This window comes from Neopelma chrysocephalum, unplaced genomic scaffold (genome assembly GCF_003984885.1).
Source record: "Neopelma chrysocephalum unplaced genomic scaffold, ASM398488v2 Primary Assembly neopelma1_274, whole genome shotgun sequence".
NCBI lineage: Eukaryota > Metazoa > Chordata > Aves > Passeriformes > Pipridae > Neopelma > Neopelma chrysocephalum.
In genome coordinates, this window is record NW_020897936.1 from 218636 (window position 1) to 238320 (window position 19685).

Sequence of the window (19685 nt, forward strand, 5' to 3'; positions counted from 1 at the left end):
TTAAATTATGTGAAGTTCTTTGCCTCTGAGTGAGTATGGTGACAGTGTGTATTTTTCCCATTACAAATTTTTTTACTCTTTTAATTTGTTGGTGGGTTATTTGCATAATTTAGGAAACTTCTGCTGTTGCTAAAGCTGCTTTGTAGGAGTAATGCCATATCTGCATGTTACAATGGTCAGGAACTGTAGAATAAGGGATAGTTTTTCTTTTGATATGAGAAAATAGTAGAACTTTTGAATGGACATGTTTCAGTGGATCTAGTTGGAGCACTTTGAGGCAAATATCCCTGTGGCTAAGAGTAGTGGGTTTGTTCCTGCTTGGTTCACTGTAGTTCCTGCTTTGGCTTGACACGCTGCAGAATGAGGTAATTTACCCAACAGCACCCAGACTCTTGAGTGTCTGTTAGAGTTGGAGCTCATTGAAGATCAGCAATGCAGTTGCTGTTGCACTCCCAGGCAGCATACAGTGTACTCAGAGCCTGTTGCCCACTGGTTCGTTCTAGTGGTTAATGTCTGCTTCCATTTAAATTAAAGTAGCAGTTTTGTAACGAAGATGAAGTGGGAAACAGCTTAGAAAACAGCCTGTCAATAATTAGGGGACCTTCATTTATACACTCACAAGTGGTAAGCAAGCACTGGGTTGTGGATCACTTTGGCTGTGTCCAGGTTCTGAGCATTGGGGATGAGACTCTCTCTGCCCCTGGTGAGGAGCCTGTGACAGAAGAATGTGCTTCATATTGAACACAACTTTGGACTTGTCATATTTGTGTTGTCACAGCTTTCTCCTCCTCCGCCTTCATCAAAATATACTACCCTTCCACACTTTTTTATTCTCCAGAAAGCTGGCAAGCAGTTCTGCTGAGGTGAGGAGTGTGGTAGGGTTTTTCCCATGTGCTTTAGCATGGCTGCCCTCCCCTGGTTCCTATCTCTCCCTGGGAAGATTTGAGGATGTTTTCAGGTGGGCAGTTTCCTGAGAAAGTGGCTACTGCCCACCTGGAATAAAGACAACAGTGAGTGAGCATGCAGTGATAACTTGTCTTGTTGGATGAATGGCTTGGAATAAAATGAGTGGAAATGCCAGCTTTACGGTAGATCTAAAATGATCTCTTTTTTGCAACACTGATTTTAGAAATATATTCATACAAATGCTGTTTAGCTCACTGATCATCACATTCATGTGGTCATTAAGCAGACTTTCAGAAGTTGATCAGCACTTTTCTTAGTTTTATAATATAGCCCTCTGAAGCAGTAGGATGGCTGGTGTCTAAAATTATTGCCTGTTACATATTTATGAGCATACAGAAACTGAAGGAATGAGGGGTAAGTTGACCTCATGTAAAATGTATTTTCCTGCAATATATAAGCAAGGTAAGTGTTAAAAATCGAGGGAAGTCATCAGTATACTTATGGTATTCTGTCTCCTAGTATTCATAAACAGTTGTTCAAAGATGTCCTTTAAGGTATTGTTGAACACAATCAGAAGCATTTTATGATGTTGCCTCTGCTATTGGGAGAGCTGATAGTGCTATAGGAACAGTTGATGTGAATGTACCCTCAGTACATGATCTGCAGGACAAGACAAAACCATCATCATTCTGTGAATGTTGTGACTGAAGAAGCTGTTGCGAATTGGACTGTGAGAGATGGAAAGAAATGAACAGAATATAAATCCCATATTCTAACAACGTATTGAATAACTTGGTTTATACAGATTGTAACAAATGGCTTTGTGTAATCTCATTCTTACTTTCAATATCTGCCAATGTGAGATCTTGACTACATCCTAACTCACTGACCAAATCTCACATCAAATACAGTGTGTGATCATGGTACATTGATCAGAAATGTGGCTCTGAATAGCATCTCTTTGTTTCAACAACCTTATGGTATGACAGCTGCTAGGACTAACATAGAGTGTGAAGAAATAATGTGCTTAAGATAGAATGACTGTTTTCTTTCATTCTTCTATTGCTGTTTGCTTTGCCATCACCTAGATTTCTTGGCTCTTACACTAGCTATGACTACTTGAAAAGGAACATCAAGTGGTAAGACTTGTTGATGTGAGGATGTTTTCAGGTGTCCTCTCACTGTTACATTTCATCACAGGCATTATGTGCACTTAGAATTTGTGTGTTTAAAATTTTGAAAGTAAGTGCAATAAAGATATTGCAGTCCAAATTTACAGGTATTTGTGAAATCGGTAATTTCCTGAAATAAACTTGTGGACCAATACTTCTAGCGTAAGAAAACTGTTTTGAAAATGAGATTTTAATATTATCTACACTATGCACATAAAGCTAGTGAAGCTTAAGCTGATTACATTTCTAATTAAGATGGCATTGTTCAAATACTAGGTGTATTTAGAAACGTTGTACTAGAATTCATTGTCCCGTTGGCTAATTCTACTTTTCCAAAGCTACCTGCCCACCCCGGAAAGAAGTGGATTTATATTTTTATTTTGAAGACTCATTAAATTAGAGAAAACTTTTTAATTTAAATTACTCCAAATCAAGTTGAAAAATTAAGATCTTGTAGGCAATTGTGCAAATACACCTGAAATGTCATCTGCCTTTTGTTTGCCTTGGTTTGTGTTACTAATCTTCTAAAGGTCAGTGTTGTCTTACTCTCTTGTGCTTATCAATAAATGTTTTTATGCTTGAGACAGGATATTCCAGAAAATAATGTTTTAATGTTTATAGGAAGAGATGGAAATCAGATGATTCTAGAAGAAAAAAAATAGCAGTGAATGCAGAAGCCACGAGGAAACCAAACAATCAAATGTTTGTTTTTTTAATTTTATTTCAACAGGGGGAAACCAACTGATACTGAACCAATGGATAGGCCTGTGGGTGAAAAACGCTATGAACCAATCCCTCAAGTTACAACTCCTCCTCCTGCTCCTTCAGTCCAGTACACACAGCCACAGTCCATTAATAGCCCTGTCCTGTCTCTCCCAGCACATCACAAGCCTGCACTTTCAGAAGGTGAGCAGTTGGAAAGCTGACCTGTCTTTGTGGTAACAGCTATTGCTTGTCAGGTTCTTGTGGGGTTGCTTCAGCATGTTAACGTGGTAGCTACATTCTGTAACTGAAACTTGCAATAATTATTATTGCAGATAGTTTTTTCCTGTAGTGATATTGAGTTTTATGAAATCACTTTGTGATTCTGTCTGAAACCGCAGCTTCCAGGTGTTGGTGATACCTGTAACTGTCTCAGCTGACCCAGCAAAGATATAGCAAAACTTACATTACTTGAAAAATATACCTTTCTATTCTTTGGACCAGAATTCTTAAGACATGAGTAATAGTTGTAGGCTTCTAAAAAGTGAAGACAAAGTTGTTTTCACTTTCACATTGAGAGGATTGCCCATTTCAGTTGAGTTTTCTGGTTTGTGCACAGTGGTCTTTCAGTGCTGGCTTTCTGGTTTTTTTGATCATGATATAAACTAGTCTAACCTTTTTATTGAAAGGTCATACCGTTGTCTCCAATATATCTGTTTAATGAAGTGTTAGTAACTTGCGTGAGCATACACAGAAGGACAGTGATCTAGTGGAGCTAAGCTGCACCTGTATATATTTTACATAGTAGATTAAGAATTGACTAAAATATGTTCTTATACCAGGGTGTATGTGACTAGAAATTTACTGACAAGTTCTGGCATTTTTATTCGCATTGCAGTTAACTCTGTGTCTGACCCTCCTCCACCTCAGAATAAGTCATCAATTTTCAGATCCTCTAGAGAGGACACTGTGCAGTCCACTTTTTATCCTCAGAAGAGCTTCCCCGACAAAGGCCCCGTTAATGGAACTGAGCAGATGCAGAAAACAGTCACTCCTTCCTACAACCGTTTTACAACGAAACCTTACACGAGCGCCGCGAGGCCCTTTGAGCGCAAGTTTGAAAGTCCGAAATTCAACCATAATCTCTTGCCAAATGAAGCTCAGCATAAACCAGAGTTGCCATCAAAATCTTCAAATTCTCCTCAACCAATTTTGAAAGCACACAGCTCTTCGCAGCCTCCGGACTTTGAGAGTGGAATGGAGACCTATGCTGTACAGGTCGACAAGCCTAAATATCAACCAAATAATGTTAATGCTGTGCCTAAAGCCATTCCTGTAAGGTAAGCTGCTGCTCTTTTTCTTTCAGTTAGTACATCAATAGGAGATCACCTGTTACACAGCTTTTTTAATGTGCTTCCAATTTCTGTTGATGTTGAAAGATTGATACCGTGATTCTTCAATGCCTTTTGGCAGAATTTTAGAGCATTTGGATAGATCAAGTGTGTCCTGTGTCCCTGTGCCGTCTTGCATTCTATTGTTAGAAAATGGCATGGCTTTCATTTTCCACTTCTCATACTCCAATTATGAATCTTCTGATAGATGGTAGTCATTTGTCCTCTCACTTTTGTTTCTAGAAGGTGGAATTAATTTTTAAGGGTAGCTGTTGCACCAAATTGTATTTGTTCTGTGTGCTTAGAGATCTCATGGTACACGTGCATAAGGGATACTTCAAAAATTACCTGTAAAAGGGGAAAGTAAATTCAGCAGTTTAATATTGGTTCTCTTTACTATGAGACAAATCAACAGCTGCTTAAAAGCAGATCATGGTTGCCTAATATGCTTTAATTATAGGAACTGTCAAGAGCAGATAGTATTACAATCTTAAGCTATTTGCTGACTTGTTAAATTTGCAGAACAGTTTTATTAATGTTTTATTTCAAAATAATAATTAATGAACTGGACTTGAAATTTTGTTATTTGTTCTTCAGCACCTGAGAAATGTTTTATACTACATAGTTCTGTAGTGCTAAAAATTGCAAATTTACTGGTTCTTTGAGTGAAATTCTTTAGAAATTGTTTTGAAATCTGCTTAGACTAGCCATCAGTGTCACATATTTCTCTTCAATTTATAACCTGGGAAAAAGTGTGTAATTTTTTTTTTACAAGCTTTGTTTTCAATGTATAGATGAGTAGGAGGGTCTGGTGTGACTTGAATAGGAATTATTACTACTTCTGGTATTAAAGTCAGAATGGAGTTTTGAGACAAAAAATAAACTTTCAGATGTTAATGCTGTTTAGTGATACGAAGCTGAAGTGTGTAGCTGGGGTAAGCTCTTTATGTATAATCCAGGAGCAGGCGTTTGAAAACACAAGGTTCAGGTCTGAACTCTTGCTTTAACTACTTCCAGAACGTTTTCAGAGTTTGTAGGCTTTGGTGGTGGTTTGGTTTTTTGGGAGGAGGGAGGGTGTTTGTTTATTTGGGTTTTTTTGTTGGGGTGGGGGATTTTTGTTTGTTTGTCTTTTGTTGGGTTTTTTTACTGAAAATGTTTTGTCATGGCAGAATTTAAATGTGCAAGACAACTAAGGTGAAAGTAGTTCAAGTGTGGGGCATATTAAAGTTTTCCTAAAAATTGGTGCTGGCCTACCCTGGACTGTGCTCTGCTAAAATGTTAGAGGGAAGTATGCCCCTGACTTTCAGGAAGGAAATATTGATAAAACTGCCAGGCTTTCTGTCTCTTCAGCCCTTCAGCACTTGAGGATGAGGAGGAGGAAGACGGACACACTGTTGTAGCCACAGCAAGAGGTGTATTTAACAGCAATGGTGGTGTATTGAGCTCCATAGAGACTGGAGTTAGTATTATTATACCACAAGGAGCCATTCCAGAGGGAATAGAGCAAGAAATATATTTTAAAGTCTGCAGAGACAACAGTATACTTCCACCTTTGGATAAAGAGAAAGGTAAGAGCTAGCACAGTGCACCGTTCTGTTATTTAATACAATTTTTTTCTAACAACAACAAAATAGAATAAGACAGTAACTGTAATGTGCTTCAATATGTAATATAGATTTTTGCATGAAGATACAGAGTATACATCTCGCAGGGTGTGTAAGGGAAGCAATATTCTACTTAATACTGAAAGTGGCAAGCAAGGTGGAGGCCCTGAATTATAACATGAGAATATTTAATTTGTAGACTTAAGTACTAATTTAAAACTTTCCTGGTGCACTAAGAGTCTTTGAAATTGTAGATGTCTAGGGATTTACTCTAGACATTCTGAATAGAAACATTTCTTCCTCTCACAGTTAAGACCAAAAGAATTGCAAAGCACATGATTTAAACTGCTTTGACTTGAGTTAAATATTTGGACTTTACTTCAACACTTTTAAATACTCAGCATTTTTTTTTCAGTTTCTCTAAAGAAACAGCTTAACTGTTAAAAAAATTCTTTTATATAAATACAAGTATATTCCTGACCCTTATTAATAAGAGTTTAGTAGTGTATCAGTTGAGCAATTTTTTCATAGTCTTTTATACCACTAGTCCAGTGTATGTGCATTTTCTAATCTGTCAGATTCCTAATTTCATCAAATTGGTAAACTCAAGGTGTTGCTCTAACTGCAAATTTATAAAATTATTGCTTGCAATCTGCAGTTACTTTATATAAACTAAACATAGCATATTCCTCACCTGAATAATGTTACATTAACATTTGGAGTTTTAGCTGAAAATAGACCTGTATGTTTGTATACTTTCTTTTGACTGTTGGGATGATGGTCATAGTCTCTGGAGCTGCTGAAGGCTTCGTTCAGCCCAGTGTGCCATAAATCCAGAGAAGTAGAACATGGCAGCTGGAGTGCAAAGAAAACCATGAACAAGACTGGTTACTGATTTGGGGGTTTGTTCCTTTTGATGCACGTGCTTAGAAATTTCTGGGAAAAAATTCCCAACAGAATTTAATCGTCGCAGTTTATCCTTCTGCATTTTGAGATTGTAGCACATTCTACTGAAAAGTCACTTGAGCGTGAGAAAAAATATTGCCAAGTGCTTTTCTTTACTGACAGGTCAAAACGTTGATATTTTTCTCCCCACCTGGTTGCTGAGTAGCTCTGCGTTGTAATTCTGTAATACTTTGAACGTATTGCAAGAAAAATCAGTAACAGATTTTTCTTTCTCTTACCTGTAGGCGAAACACTTCTTAGCCCCTTGGTCATGTGTGGGCCTCATGGACTGAAATTCCTGAAGCCAGTGGAGCTGCGCCTGCCACACTGTGCGTCTATGACCCCTGATGGTTGGTCTTTTGCTCTAAAATCCTCCGACTCCTCGTCGGGTATGCTGTCCTCCCTCTGTCCTTTTGGGGCTTTTGGGTGCTATCGTATAATTTAAGTTATTTTGGCTGAAGGTGATTGCTGTGTAATATAAAAACTCAATCATTGTATTTGTGTCAAACTCTCTCCCATTTCACTTTCATTACAAATGTCTTTCTTACATTTACTCATGGTGCAAATTCATAGCTAAAACCATGATAGCAGAAAAAGAGTAATATCTCTAATCTGTGAAATATTATCGTATTTTTCTATTCTGTCTTCTTTCTTGAGGACTGCTACAGCTGAATACACTTGAAATGATAGTCGCACTAAAATTGAGAGGAAATGAATATGTACCTCTGATTGGCCTTTGTAACATTACTGGTGTTTGTCTGTTGCTTAATTAACCATATAGGACTCTGGCAAATCTTGACAATCTGCATGCTCATAAATCATGATTTAACGCGTGTTAACTGTTTCCATGTGTGCAAGTTGATGCTAACAGTTGGGTCATTTAAGAAAACTATAGTGTTCAGTAAAAGCATTTACAATTTATTCTAATGTAGCTGGTTTTTCCACAAGACTCTTCTTGCTTGCTCCTGCCTATTTCTCCTCTACTGCCTTTTATCCGGAAGTCTCTGGTTGATAGTAAAAGTTGCAACTAGGTTGCAGTTTTATTTACCTATTCATTTTTACCTCACTGTGGCTTTCTGGGATGAGAGAGAGAATGTATTGGCTGAAATTGTCAGTGAGGAGCCTAATTGAGAATTCTGGGCAAGTTTCAAGCAATTTCATGAAACGGCTGTGAGGTTACAGAGATTTAAAAAGGAATGTTTGCACATCTGGGGAAAAAGTCTTAAGGTTTTATTCAGCTACTCTAAAAATTTCTGTGGAAGGTTCAAGCCATTAATGTGCACATTTGTGATGTAAGTACTGAGTGAACGATGTACTTCTGTATCCAGCATTTAAGCCACCATGTATGCATATCTTCTGTCACTAATGTATCTATCACTGTCAACACCAAAGCACTGATGCTTTGAAAGATTAAAGCATCGATCCCCTTCATGGGGATTCAATAATCTAGAGGTATTAATGGCAATAATTTTTAGTTATTTTTTATAAGCTATTATATGCATGTGTTGCATGCATCTATTTAACAATGTGTGTATACGTGGCAGTGTTAAAACACGGGCTCACAGTGATAGGGTCCCAAAAGATATGACAACCATGTACAAAAATGACACAGCACTTCCTTTGTAACTTAATAGCACCTGTTCATGAACTTACTTGAAGTGAAGGGAGAGGACTCAAGTGATCCAAACAATAACTACAGTTACTGAGACATTTTTCTCCCTTTCCAAAGTGGGATGTGTGTGTGCACGCATGTGTGGATGAAAGCAAGAGCGTGTATATTTAAACCCTAACACTTTCTGTACTGTAAATATAACACCACATTCTGTTAATCTGAAATGGGATGTATATCATAACATTGCTCTTTTGAGACAAACTTTAAAATTAGGCAATTCTGTCTTATGATATGTAAGTAGACCATACTGTGTCTTAAATAAATAATTGTTTTCTCTCTTTCTAAATTAGTTGGTTATGGGACTCTGATTCTTGAGGTGGCTTTATTATAACAGTTTATGCAATTCTGGGTTTTTTCTCTCTTCAGTCGTCTGCTCTACCTCATCTTTTCTCAATGTATCCATGTTCTGTCCTAAAAGTGACATTCATTTGCACTTACTAACATCCTTTCTGCCACATTTAAGCCTCATACATTGGTATTGTACCATTAAACGCCTTCAAAAGCTTGAATGATTCTGGTATTAAAGCTGACCAAGGAAAAAAGTTACCTTCTATGGCCACACCTATTAGAACGTAAAAATACAGAGGGATCTCCATTTTATTTTCCTTTTCAAAGCAGTTGTATGTAAATATGGGAAAAACATCCTTAACAGCTAGAGGTTGCACTGGCTACAGTCTAATCCTTACTATGTATTTAGGAGGAAAGGTTGGAGAAAAGTCTGCCTATTTCATGTGCAAGACTAGGACCTGACTGTCCTACAGTCCTGTTCTACCCTTCTTATATATTTGATCATATGAGTTTGAATGGAATTCCCTGAATCTATAAAAGGAAAAAATCTCTAGCATTATTGACGTTTTTGACTGAGATAAATAGTCTCAGCTGGTTGCAGTAAGTTTGTTTGCATTCTCTAACTATACACTGTCCCTATTCTTTGTCCCTGCATCAGATGTTGCCATTACTCAGTGCATTGTGTACTTCATTTTGTTTTCATGAGTTCTTCAAGAAAATTACATGGAATTTGTATCATTCTCACTTAATACAGAGGTCTCAGTTGTTTGCAGTCTGTGTGACTGGGTTCTATAACTTGTTGCACATTTCTCGAGGCAGATCTGTTTTGGCCAAGCTATTTAATGTCATTTATCTGAAAGGCTTAAGCAACTTCAGTGCATTTTTCACTTTCTGCCATAGTGGGATGATGACACTTCTTGTATAGTGGCAGCACTTTGTAGTGATTTTAGGTGGGTAAATGAAGAATACTGTCTCCATTTAAAAGAGACAATTGACTGTGCAGATGGAATGTAACCTTTGTCTGGTGAGATGGCAGCTGATGACATTCCCTTCTAACAGATTGTTACCCAGAACCTTTGACCACAGGTAGATAGATCTGTTGTGAAGATTTTTATGTACCAGTTAACTGGAATCCCTTTTAGAACAGCAGTATTTCAGGCTTTTAAATAAGTCTACTGAATGTAGCTGCAGAATGACTACAGTCCTGTCTACAATCATTTTCATCATAGAAAATAAAACTACCAGTGTGTCATAGTGCTTAGTTACAACATGACTTCTGATTTGCCTCATCTATGTTCAGAACTGTTCCAAGACACTTCAAATGCATCCTACCCACATTAGCTTTTAAAATGTCTCATTTTTTTTCCTCTGGCAATTTAGGAAAGAGCCAGTGACCACCTGTTTCACTGTTAACAATTCTCCAGTGGAAAGCACTATGTTGGTGCTGTAGAGTAGAATGAGTTATACTTAACAATTCTTGAGTGCCACAGCATCTGTTTTGAATAATTGATCTGTCCTATGTTATGTGAAAATAAAGGGATTTGAAAAATTAATAACATGCAAACTGCAAGGTTTTTTTTAAAAAACAAATGAAACAGCAACAACAACAAAAAAAAAAACCAAAACAGGTGTTGCTTCAGAACTTTAAAGCTCCTGTCCAAAAGCTTGGTTGTTTCAAGATGTACACTGTGTGACAGCGGATACTAAACACCAGCATTGTGTTTTCCTCCCACAGGTGACCCCAAAACCTGGCAGAACAAGTCTCTTCCCGGGGATCCAAACTATCTTGTTGGAGCAAACTGTGTCTCAGTCCTAATTGACCACTTCTAAATAATAAGTTAGCTGATTGAGTAAATAATGTGAAACTGAGATGGACCTTACATATAAACTGAACCACTCTATCAAGTATTAACTGTTCTATAAGTGATAATGGATCTTAGTTTTTAAGCATCTTGCTTTAACTAACAATGATTTAGCAAGTACACTCTTTGAACCATGGTCACAATACATGCCACAAGCAGGGAGTGTACAGTGGGAACAAGGAGGGGTTTTGCAGGTTCTGTATGCTTTGGTTTGGTTGTTCTTGTGTGGTTTTTTCCTTTTTTGTTTTTTCTTTTTTTTCCTTTTTGTTTTGTTAAAGGACACTACTAGTATTTTGTTGTTATCTGAATGAAATTGTACACAGAGGAACAAAATTTGGTTCATACTGCAGTATCGAAAACACAGATTTTGGCCTGCGTTTTTACAACTGTGTGTTTTTAACTCACAAGACTACATTTTGGTCTCTGGTTTTTAAAAGACTTCTGGTGTACATGTCCAATGAACAGTCAACTCGGGGTAGCACAGCTCAGATGTTTCTTCTGCTGAGAGATAATGCAAACACATCTACCTAATGTATATGAAAACATTGTGCTGAGAACAGGGGGAGGGGAAAAGCATGTGGGATGACTATGGTTCAGTTGCCTCTGTGGATTTGTAAATTAACCACATTATTACAGACCTATTAACCAGCAGGGATGCCTTACCCTCATGTTTTTAATGATCTTAGCTCTCATAGTTCTCTGTATTAAGTTTGTATGGCTTTTGTGCTTACCTAGATAATATATCATGAGAGACTGGGGGGGGTGGGGGAAACAACAAAAACAAAATTGTGAGTTTGGTTTAGAGGACGAGTATTGTTTGTGTTCATCAGCCAGAAGAGAACCAGAAGAAAATGATGGTATGTTTTCTGCTATGCATTTGAAAATTTATAGATGTTATAGACCGCCTGTATATAATGCGTGCATACCACTTTTGTTTTTGGTTTGTAAATTAACTTTTATAAGCTTTACCTTTTTATATATATAAATATATATAAAAACAAACAAAGTTTCTTAAGGATATCTTTGTATTCTCATACCTTTTGAGCCTTGAACTTTGACATCTGCAGCAATAAAGCAGCATTTCTACAATATACGAACGAGGACATTTTTTAAAAATGCACAAAGTTGTTACCTTTTAAAGTGCTGCATTTAAAGAATATAACTCAGAATTCTCTACTTTGATTAAATTCTTGAAAAGTATCCCTACTGTAATTTGTCATAAGGATGCTGTATTATGTGCCCTGAAATGTATTTTTTTACTAATAGACAATTTATTACGGCACAATGGCACTACTACTGTTTAGATAATATACCACTGCATTCTGTTAATGAGTTATTAGCTATTCAGGTGTGGCTGATTTTTTTTTTTTCTCTGCAGTTATTAAAATTACACGTTTCTAAATATACAGAATAAACCTGTTTTTAAAATAATAAAGATGATTGTAGTACCTCATTGTTTCTGAAATGCATTTATGTGAACATGACACAATCCATTGTGATTTTATTTTTTCTATGTAAGTAGGCAGCTGGATTCTGCCATGTGTTCATACATGTAGCAGAGCTCTTTTGTGAAGTCAGTTGGAGTTGTCTGCAACTTCTGAAATTCAATGGAGCCTTTGGAATTAGTCAATACAAGTAGGAGTGGTAGACCTATCACTTGAATCTTTATGTTGGTGCCAGTTTACTGTTACACCTATTCTTCCAAATTCTTTGACAGTGTTCTAGCATGTAGATTTACACATAGAGTAGCTGTACAATTTTCAAGATATTCCTACAGAATCCCATTACCTGTTTGGAATGTTCCGTGGCTAACTGGTAACCTGCTGTTATTCTACAAGGAAAAATAAGTTCTAGAAGATATTTTTGAATAATGCTGGGAAACTGTGCATAACCCTGATGTTTCCTTTCTGTATTTCTGTTGATGAGTAAGTTTTGTTTCTCAGGTATGACTTATCCCAGAAGATGCATTCCTGACTATTGCTTCTTCTCCTCATGGCTTATCTCACTCATTATCAGAGCACGAGACACTGAAAAGTCCTTGATGTAGGGTAAGCACTACTTACCAACAACTAAAACATCAACGTTAGCAACATTCATGTCATGAAATTCAAAACACAGCACGGTACTACTAAGAAGAAAATTAGGTCTATCCCAGCCAAAATCAGGACCACATGGAACACTACAAAAGGAGCCAGTCAGTTGGGCTTGAGGAACCCTGGAGTGCCACTGCATGGACTGTTTGCAGTGGTGTTATTTGTGTCTTGGTCATCCTGAGTCTAACGTGCTGTCAGGTGTAACTGTCCCGAGTTGGTTTTACTGTAGTGAGCCACATAACATCTTTCTGATCTTCTGTAGAGTAATGCCTTTCTATCAAAAGGAAAAAAAAAAGACAGCTTTTGCTCTGTTGTCATTTCATAAATGAAATGAGGAGGTTGATCCTGTTCAGAAATATGGCAATTCTCTACTGAAAAGCAGCCTGTTGTAGAAATTCCTTTGCTGTCTGCCTTTAGGAATGTTTATCAAGGTGTGTAATTTAAACCATGTGTATGTCTTCCTTCTCATTAATTAACCCAAACCCCAATGTTTTTGGGTTAAAACATGGTTGTTGAGAATGACTGGGCTAAAATAACACATTTTCTAATTTTAAAATACTAGTGGTTTGGAAATCTTTATCCTTACAAGACGTTGCCTTCCTTACATATATAGGCTAGGCTCTGCAGCAGGTAAGTTCATCTGCAAAATTTAATATTATATTTTATGTTATATTTGTTATTATTCTCTATTTAGTGTTTAATATGAACTTCAAAAACTGCACCTCTCAATTCTTCCTATTTGTCTCAGTGATGTACTGGCCAGCTGTGGCCCTGCAAGTTGTACAGAAGTTTAAAAATGTAGATCTTAAATCTTGTGTTAATTTTTCACAAATGCCTTTGATGTTGGAAGCAGACACTCAGTAGGTACAGACTTACTGTTCCTCTTTCTGATTCAGGTTCTTGGTAAAAATCTTCTTTATTTTTTTTAAGAAAAGTAGTAATAAGTATTCAGTGATACATACACAAACAGTTATGGTTGTAAAAGGAATCTGTTCCTGCCAGCCTGGGTTAGGTGAAGCAAATCACCACAGTGGTTAGGATCTGGTTGAAGATTCTCTGCTGTAATGTAACCTGGACCAGGTGACAGAAATCAAAGCCATACAGGTTTGGAGAATGGATGTTGTTAAATATGTCTGAAAAATATGTTCTTAGTATCTAAGTCACTTGAGGAAAGCGTTTGTAGAAGTCTCACTGAGTGCTGGTGGTGGTCTGGGTGTGTCTGGGGTTCTTTGTCTCCTGGCTCCATCCACTGGCAAGATCAAGTGAATGGGTAAGATTATATCTGATGAACTGTGCATGAGGATCTTGTGAGTGAGCATCTGAGAATAAATACACCTGCTGTTAGTGAAAGTATATGAGGCTGGCTGTTTGTACACATATATGTAGACATTAATGTTATTTTGTAGATTTTTCTGTGAGCTTGAATACTATGGACTGCTCGGCTCTATTCCTGTTGTTCTGGTGATGCTGAAGTAATTATGCTGGTTGCTGAATTGGTAACCCAGTTTTGACACAAAGTAAAGGAGATTTTGGTGGGAAGCAGTGGGGCTATTTAGTTACCTTAATTAAACTTGGAACACAGATCACTTCAAATTGCTGTGAAATGGAGATTTAGCATGTACAGCTGTCAGGGACTTAAGAAGTAACAGTTCTTACTGTGTAAGATGTACAGAACAGCTCCAAAACAGAACCTCTATCTGCAAGTGCTCACTGCAGGAGTGATAAAGGAGACCAAAAGTGACCAAAGAGAAATGCTTACTTTTGCATCCTGCTATGTGACCAGAATTGCCACCACGTGCACTGGGGAAGAGAGCAGAAAGCACAGTTTGTGCTAGAACGACTGTCTCAGTTTAACACGATTACAACTTTGAAATTAAGAAACTTCAGGTGAAAGTGTGAAAAAGGAAAAGAACAGCTCTTTATTAACAAAATCCAAATCAACAACAAATGGTGCAATCAAAACTTGCAGAAGAAACAAAACAAAGTCCCAATTCTCCAGGTGGGGGGGAGAAACCTGCGGCAACCCGGGGCGGGGGAGATGGGAAAAATTCCAACATCTCTTTTCAAACCTATGACAATGACAAGAACAGATTATAAACCAACTTTGTCAGTTGTTAATTCACTAACGCTGATTCTGAAACTGCACTAATCTGCTCTGTGTCTGTGTGTATGAAGTTTCCCATTGAAGTTTATTACAGCACTAACTGCCTATCACTCCTCATCTCCAGCATGGACAAAATTGACAGTGGAAGAGTAGAGACAATGCAGAATGTGCAGTGTCCCCTCAGCCTGGAGAGGCTGCCAGTAAGGCAGGTTTGGTATCTGTCACTGTTGCTGACAAGGGAACAACTCTGATTTGTGCTACATAATTGGACCTCTGTGTATTCCATGGAAGTGATAAAAGATCCTACACTGTTGTATGAGGAAATGAGGTCCTCTGTTTGTGGTCAGGGGTCTGCACTCTTTTTGTGTCCACATCTTGGTGTTTTGGTGGGGTTTGGTTTCATTTGGGATGTTTTGGGAGGTGTTTTTTGTTTAGTTGGTTTTGTTTGGGGTTTTTTTGCATTGCCTTCCTTCTGTTCTGACCTGCTATCCTGTATATCTGTTCAGTTTATGGGGGTAGGGAGGCAGCCGGATGGATGAATGACAGACATGAGGGATGGGACTTCTGCTCACCTGGGGACAAGTGAAATGAGAGAACTGGGAGGAGTGAGGTGTGTCTCAGGTTTAACAGTTTCTGTAAAACATAAATGCTGCAGCAATTTTCTGTGTTAGGAGTCTCTTACTCTTCTCAGCATGACAGAATTTGCTGAGTGATGTTGCTGTGTTAAGTTAGTGTAAGGATGTGGATTTGATGCCTGGCAGAAGCTCTGGTACGCAAAGACTGGAGAAGAGGAGACTTGGGCAGATACACAAACCCTGGGATCCCTTTAGCTCACATAAAACTTGAAAGTAAGTTCTCTTCAACACAGTTAAACATCGTGAACCTCTCTGTGCATAATGTATCTGTTGCAGCAAATCATTCTCACTAGGGAAACCCACAGTTCTCTGCTTGTTATCCTAATGTTAACTGTTAACATGTTTGAGGGTCCTTTGTTGACTTTAATAGCAATTAGCTAGACAAGGGAAAAAAAAAGATCCCTAAAGAAATAAACTGTAGTCTATTAGTGACCAAGGACACCATCTTTATAGTTGGGTGTTGAGTGCACATTACATTTTCTTTAAAAATAGTCAAACAAAAAAGCCCTTGTTATTCAAATATTCAGCTACTGTACCTTGTCTTTACAGTATTCTGCAACATTTGTCCATTTTATACAAAAGTTGCTGAGCATAGACTGTGAAAACACTATAAATTACGGTCTGTTAAGGTAAGTGCAGGCTTAAAACGTGTTGGTTAAGGTATTAGTTTCTAGATTATATTAAAACCAGTGTCTTCTCAGAAATTATGACCTACTTCCACCCTTCTTCCTTCCAGCTTTTAGGCTTAGAATTTGAAATTAGGAAGACCTAAGTGAGAAACAGGCTGTAGAATTTAACATGACATCTAGTCTTTAGCTGGTAGGTTCTTTTATATCTTGGCTTTAGATTACCAATGGTGATACTAAGTCTACACATATTTAAAAGCCTTTCCAAAGGTTTAGATGAGGTAACCTTGTCAGAGTGAAACCTAGCAATGAAAATTATTCTTTGCAGAAAGATGAGAAGAAATTTCTTTGCAGAAGGAGCACACAATACAGAGCCTGATAGAGACCTTCCAGTATGGATGGTGTAACAGTGAAGCTGGCTGCAGTGATTTCCCTCCTAATTAGACTTAACTTTTGTCCTTCCTGACTTAATGACCAAATATTTGACATTTCAAAATAAAAAGGTAGGGTAGAATTAACTAAATTGGTGATGCAGAAATTTGTGAATTTGTTTACTGAGGTAGCACCTTAGTAGAGTCAGTGAAGACATCAGGGAAGTCAGCTTAGTGCTCAGGGAATAGCTGCCTTAAAATTAAGGTTTGTGTTGACTATTTTCAGTTTGTCCTGGTGAAAAGCTGTGGAAAGGCACAAGATGTATGCAGATGCAAACTTTACTGTGTAATATGTAATGCTATAAAATCAGCTACATGAAAGATAACCTGCTGCCCCTGGAGGACAGCCAGAGCCTGTGCCAGAAGGAACAGTTGCAGCCCTTTTCCCTGGACATCCCTGGCAGTTCTGCTGGTGCTGCTGGTATCAGCACCACTTTTTTTTTTTTTTATTTCTCTCAGCAGCACACTGAAGTTTTTTATAGCACTTCAGATGTCTGCTGAGAATGCAGGAGCGGCAAGAGTGGGCTTGTGTGTCTTTCAGTTATATATAGACTGTCATTTTTTCTTAATAATTTATATCTTCATGGTTCTAGGCAGTTTTGAAAAGGTATTTCAGACATAAGCTATTGCAATAATATCCATGCAGCTATGTCAGTCTTGCCAAAATCTGGTCCCCTAGTCCCACATCCTTATGTGGGACTCTGCTGTTATAGAAGTCTGGGGGCTGGGGGGGTTGGTTGTTTTCCAGAGACTGGAATCTTGTTTTCTGGTTTGGTGGCATATAAATGTAATGCCCATAAATGTAATTACCATTATTTAATGGGCATAGATGGCATGGAGCCATGGCTTGTGGTAGTAACAGGTGCCCAGTTTTAAACCGTGTCAGTAAGTGGGAAAAGCAGTTTTTCACAAAATGCTGAAAACTGTCACAAAGCAGAAAGTTTCCGGAGAGCCCATAAATAAAGCTGATCCTGCTGCTGTGTTCTGTTCAACACCCCCAACCCCACCCCCAAAAAACCTGCCTAGCAAAGTTCCCTGATGGTGTGTTTTTTGATGAATTTCTGTACAGAATGTAAAAATGTCTCGTTTCCAGTGAAGGTGAGGGAGGTTGGCATCGCTCTGTGTGCAGGAAGTTCAGAATTTGCCTCTTGCATGTGAGAGTAGGTGATGAGCAAGCACAGAGGAATATACCCAAAGGCATTGCATTTTATTGAAATTAATGACAAGAACTGCTCTGACATACTCATAACTTTTGACATGTTTTCTGTTTCTCCATCTTTTGGTTGGATAGTTAGAACTTTTCCAGTGACCTTCCTGTGGTCTGTAGGCAGTTGAGTCTAGCATGGCAGTGAGCTGTGGGGCCAGCATGCTTTGTACTACTTTGATTTCAGAGTGCTGAAGAATTCTGAAAGAATTAAGTGCTACTCTTGATTTCTAGATGTGATCCTTCTTTTTATTTTTTTTTTAATCAAAAATACAAAGCAACTAGCTCAGACTTTGTAATGATGAAGGCACTTATAGAGAATACACCATAATGTCTGCGAACATGCCTGCGTGGGAGTTCAGGTCAAAATGGGACAGAAATGGAAGTGGAGGATGCAAGTTCTTGTATGCATTGGTGCTTCAATTCAGTCCTACTTTAAGAGAAAAAGGTATTATTTTTTTATGGGCAACTAGTTTTACATTTGTGGAAGGTGTCAGGAAGGACCACTCTGAAAACCCCTTAAGGAAAGAGAAAACTAATCTGAATACAAATAAATGAAGCTTACTGGAATTAACCTGCAGGTGTGAAACCTAGGAAACTATGAAAGAAAATAATCATATTTATATTTAAATATATTTATATTTAAAAATATAATTACAATACTTCAATTAAAAAGGAGTAATTAAGATTAGCAATTTGTACAAGATTCCCTTTGTCAGGGCAAGGCTTGTGTGCAATGAGAGCTCTCCGGCAGAACTGCTGTGCAGTGTGTGCGTAACACAAATCAGTTAATACAAAATCATGCCTAACTTCTGACAGCCTCTTGATTCCTTTTGATTTATCAGGCAAGTGTTGCTGTTCTTTTCTGCAGGCTGAACAGTTGCAGCAGTCTTTGAGCTCGCATGTGTGTGACAGTAACAGGCAGCCACTGGGGGGGAGTCTTACCTTATGAACAGCAAACGGCTGTAGGGCAGGGGAGATGGGAAAGGCAGCGTGTTTATATTGAGTTCCAAAAGGTGCTCCTTAAATGTGGCAGCCTTCCTTTTTTATTAGTTCTCCAGGCATTTTCACATCAGACTGTAGCAGTGTCAAATATCCAAACTTCCTAACAAACAGTGCATTGTGTAATTGATTTTCTGCAGGTTTTATATGACCAGTGTTAGAATGTTGCAGCCCTGCCCGACTTTGCCTTCTCTGAGCCCTGGGAGGCTTTAGAGGCCCCGTGTGAGCAGTGGCTGTCCGAGCCTGGGCTGTGCTGTGAGGACAGGGCTGCCCAGCCGTGTCCCAGCTGTGCTGGACACACCCTCACTGCACAGATCCCTCCTGATCTCCTGCCTGCAGCCTGCAGTGCTCTGCACACACACGGACACAGTCCTGCTTCAGGGCACCGAGCTCCTCAGAGCTGCTTTTCTGTTTTATAAGGAAAACGCCGTAAATACAGACCTTCAGATGTCTTGGCTGTCATTTAAAACTGGTGTCATAGCTCGTAAACAAGAGGCATGTCTTTATAGAAGGTAGCCAAGGGGAAGATATTCAGTATTAATTCAGTCATCAGAAGGCTTGGCTTGGCCTTCAGTTGTGCAGCACTCGGGAGCCCAGAGCTGCTTGTACAACGAAAGCTTGTCCATGTGACTTCAATGGAGAGGACACAGGTCCTTTATCATGTTCTTTCTGCAAAGCAGGTTGGCTTACTTTTTGTTGAGACTTGCTGCCTCTTTCAGAAAAGAGTTTACTTGAAGGCTGCCTTTGTAGTTACAAAACAGATGTTCTTATTTAGTCAGCTATGAAAGCAAAGGAACTCAGTGCAACAGGAATCTCAGACTCACTACAGTGAGTTGCATTTGTGCCATCTCACTTTGCTTCAGCCCAGTATTTTCTGCCTTTGTCATTTTTGCAGGACTGTGGGTTTTCTTTATGGACTAATAAACTGACAGGGGAAATGCCTGAAGGATGCTCTAATGTAATTTACCCAGAAAGAGATTATGTATTTTAAAGACTTTTTTAGTCCGCAGTTAAATAATTTTTCTTGTTCCCTTTGCATGAACTGTTA

The 19685-nt window shown here is 38.3% G+C and overlaps 1 protein-coding gene across 4 annotated transcripts in view; it reads left to right on the forward strand.

Moving 5' to 3' along the window:
* The window catches only part of TJP1 (tight junction protein 1), a 165966-nt gene extending 153971 nt beyond the window's left edge, over window positions 1-11995 (forward strand). For all 4 annotated transcript variants that reach the window (XM_027704367.1, XM_027704368.1, XM_027704369.1 and 1 more), the window contains 5 exons: window positions 2809-2984; window positions 3679-4120; window positions 5522-5739; window positions 6966-7109; window positions 10416-11995. In XM_027704367.1, the coding sequence (XP_027560168.1) occupies window positions 2809-2984; window positions 3679-4120; window positions 5522-5739; window positions 6966-7109; window positions 10416-10510 (1075 nt within the window). In that variant the 3' untranslated portion in view covers window positions 10511-11995. The remainder of the gene's footprint in view (window positions 1-2808; window positions 2985-3678; window positions 4121-5521; window positions 5740-6965; window positions 7110-10415) is intronic.
* The last annotated feature ends 7690 nt before the right edge of the window (window positions 11996-19685 follow it).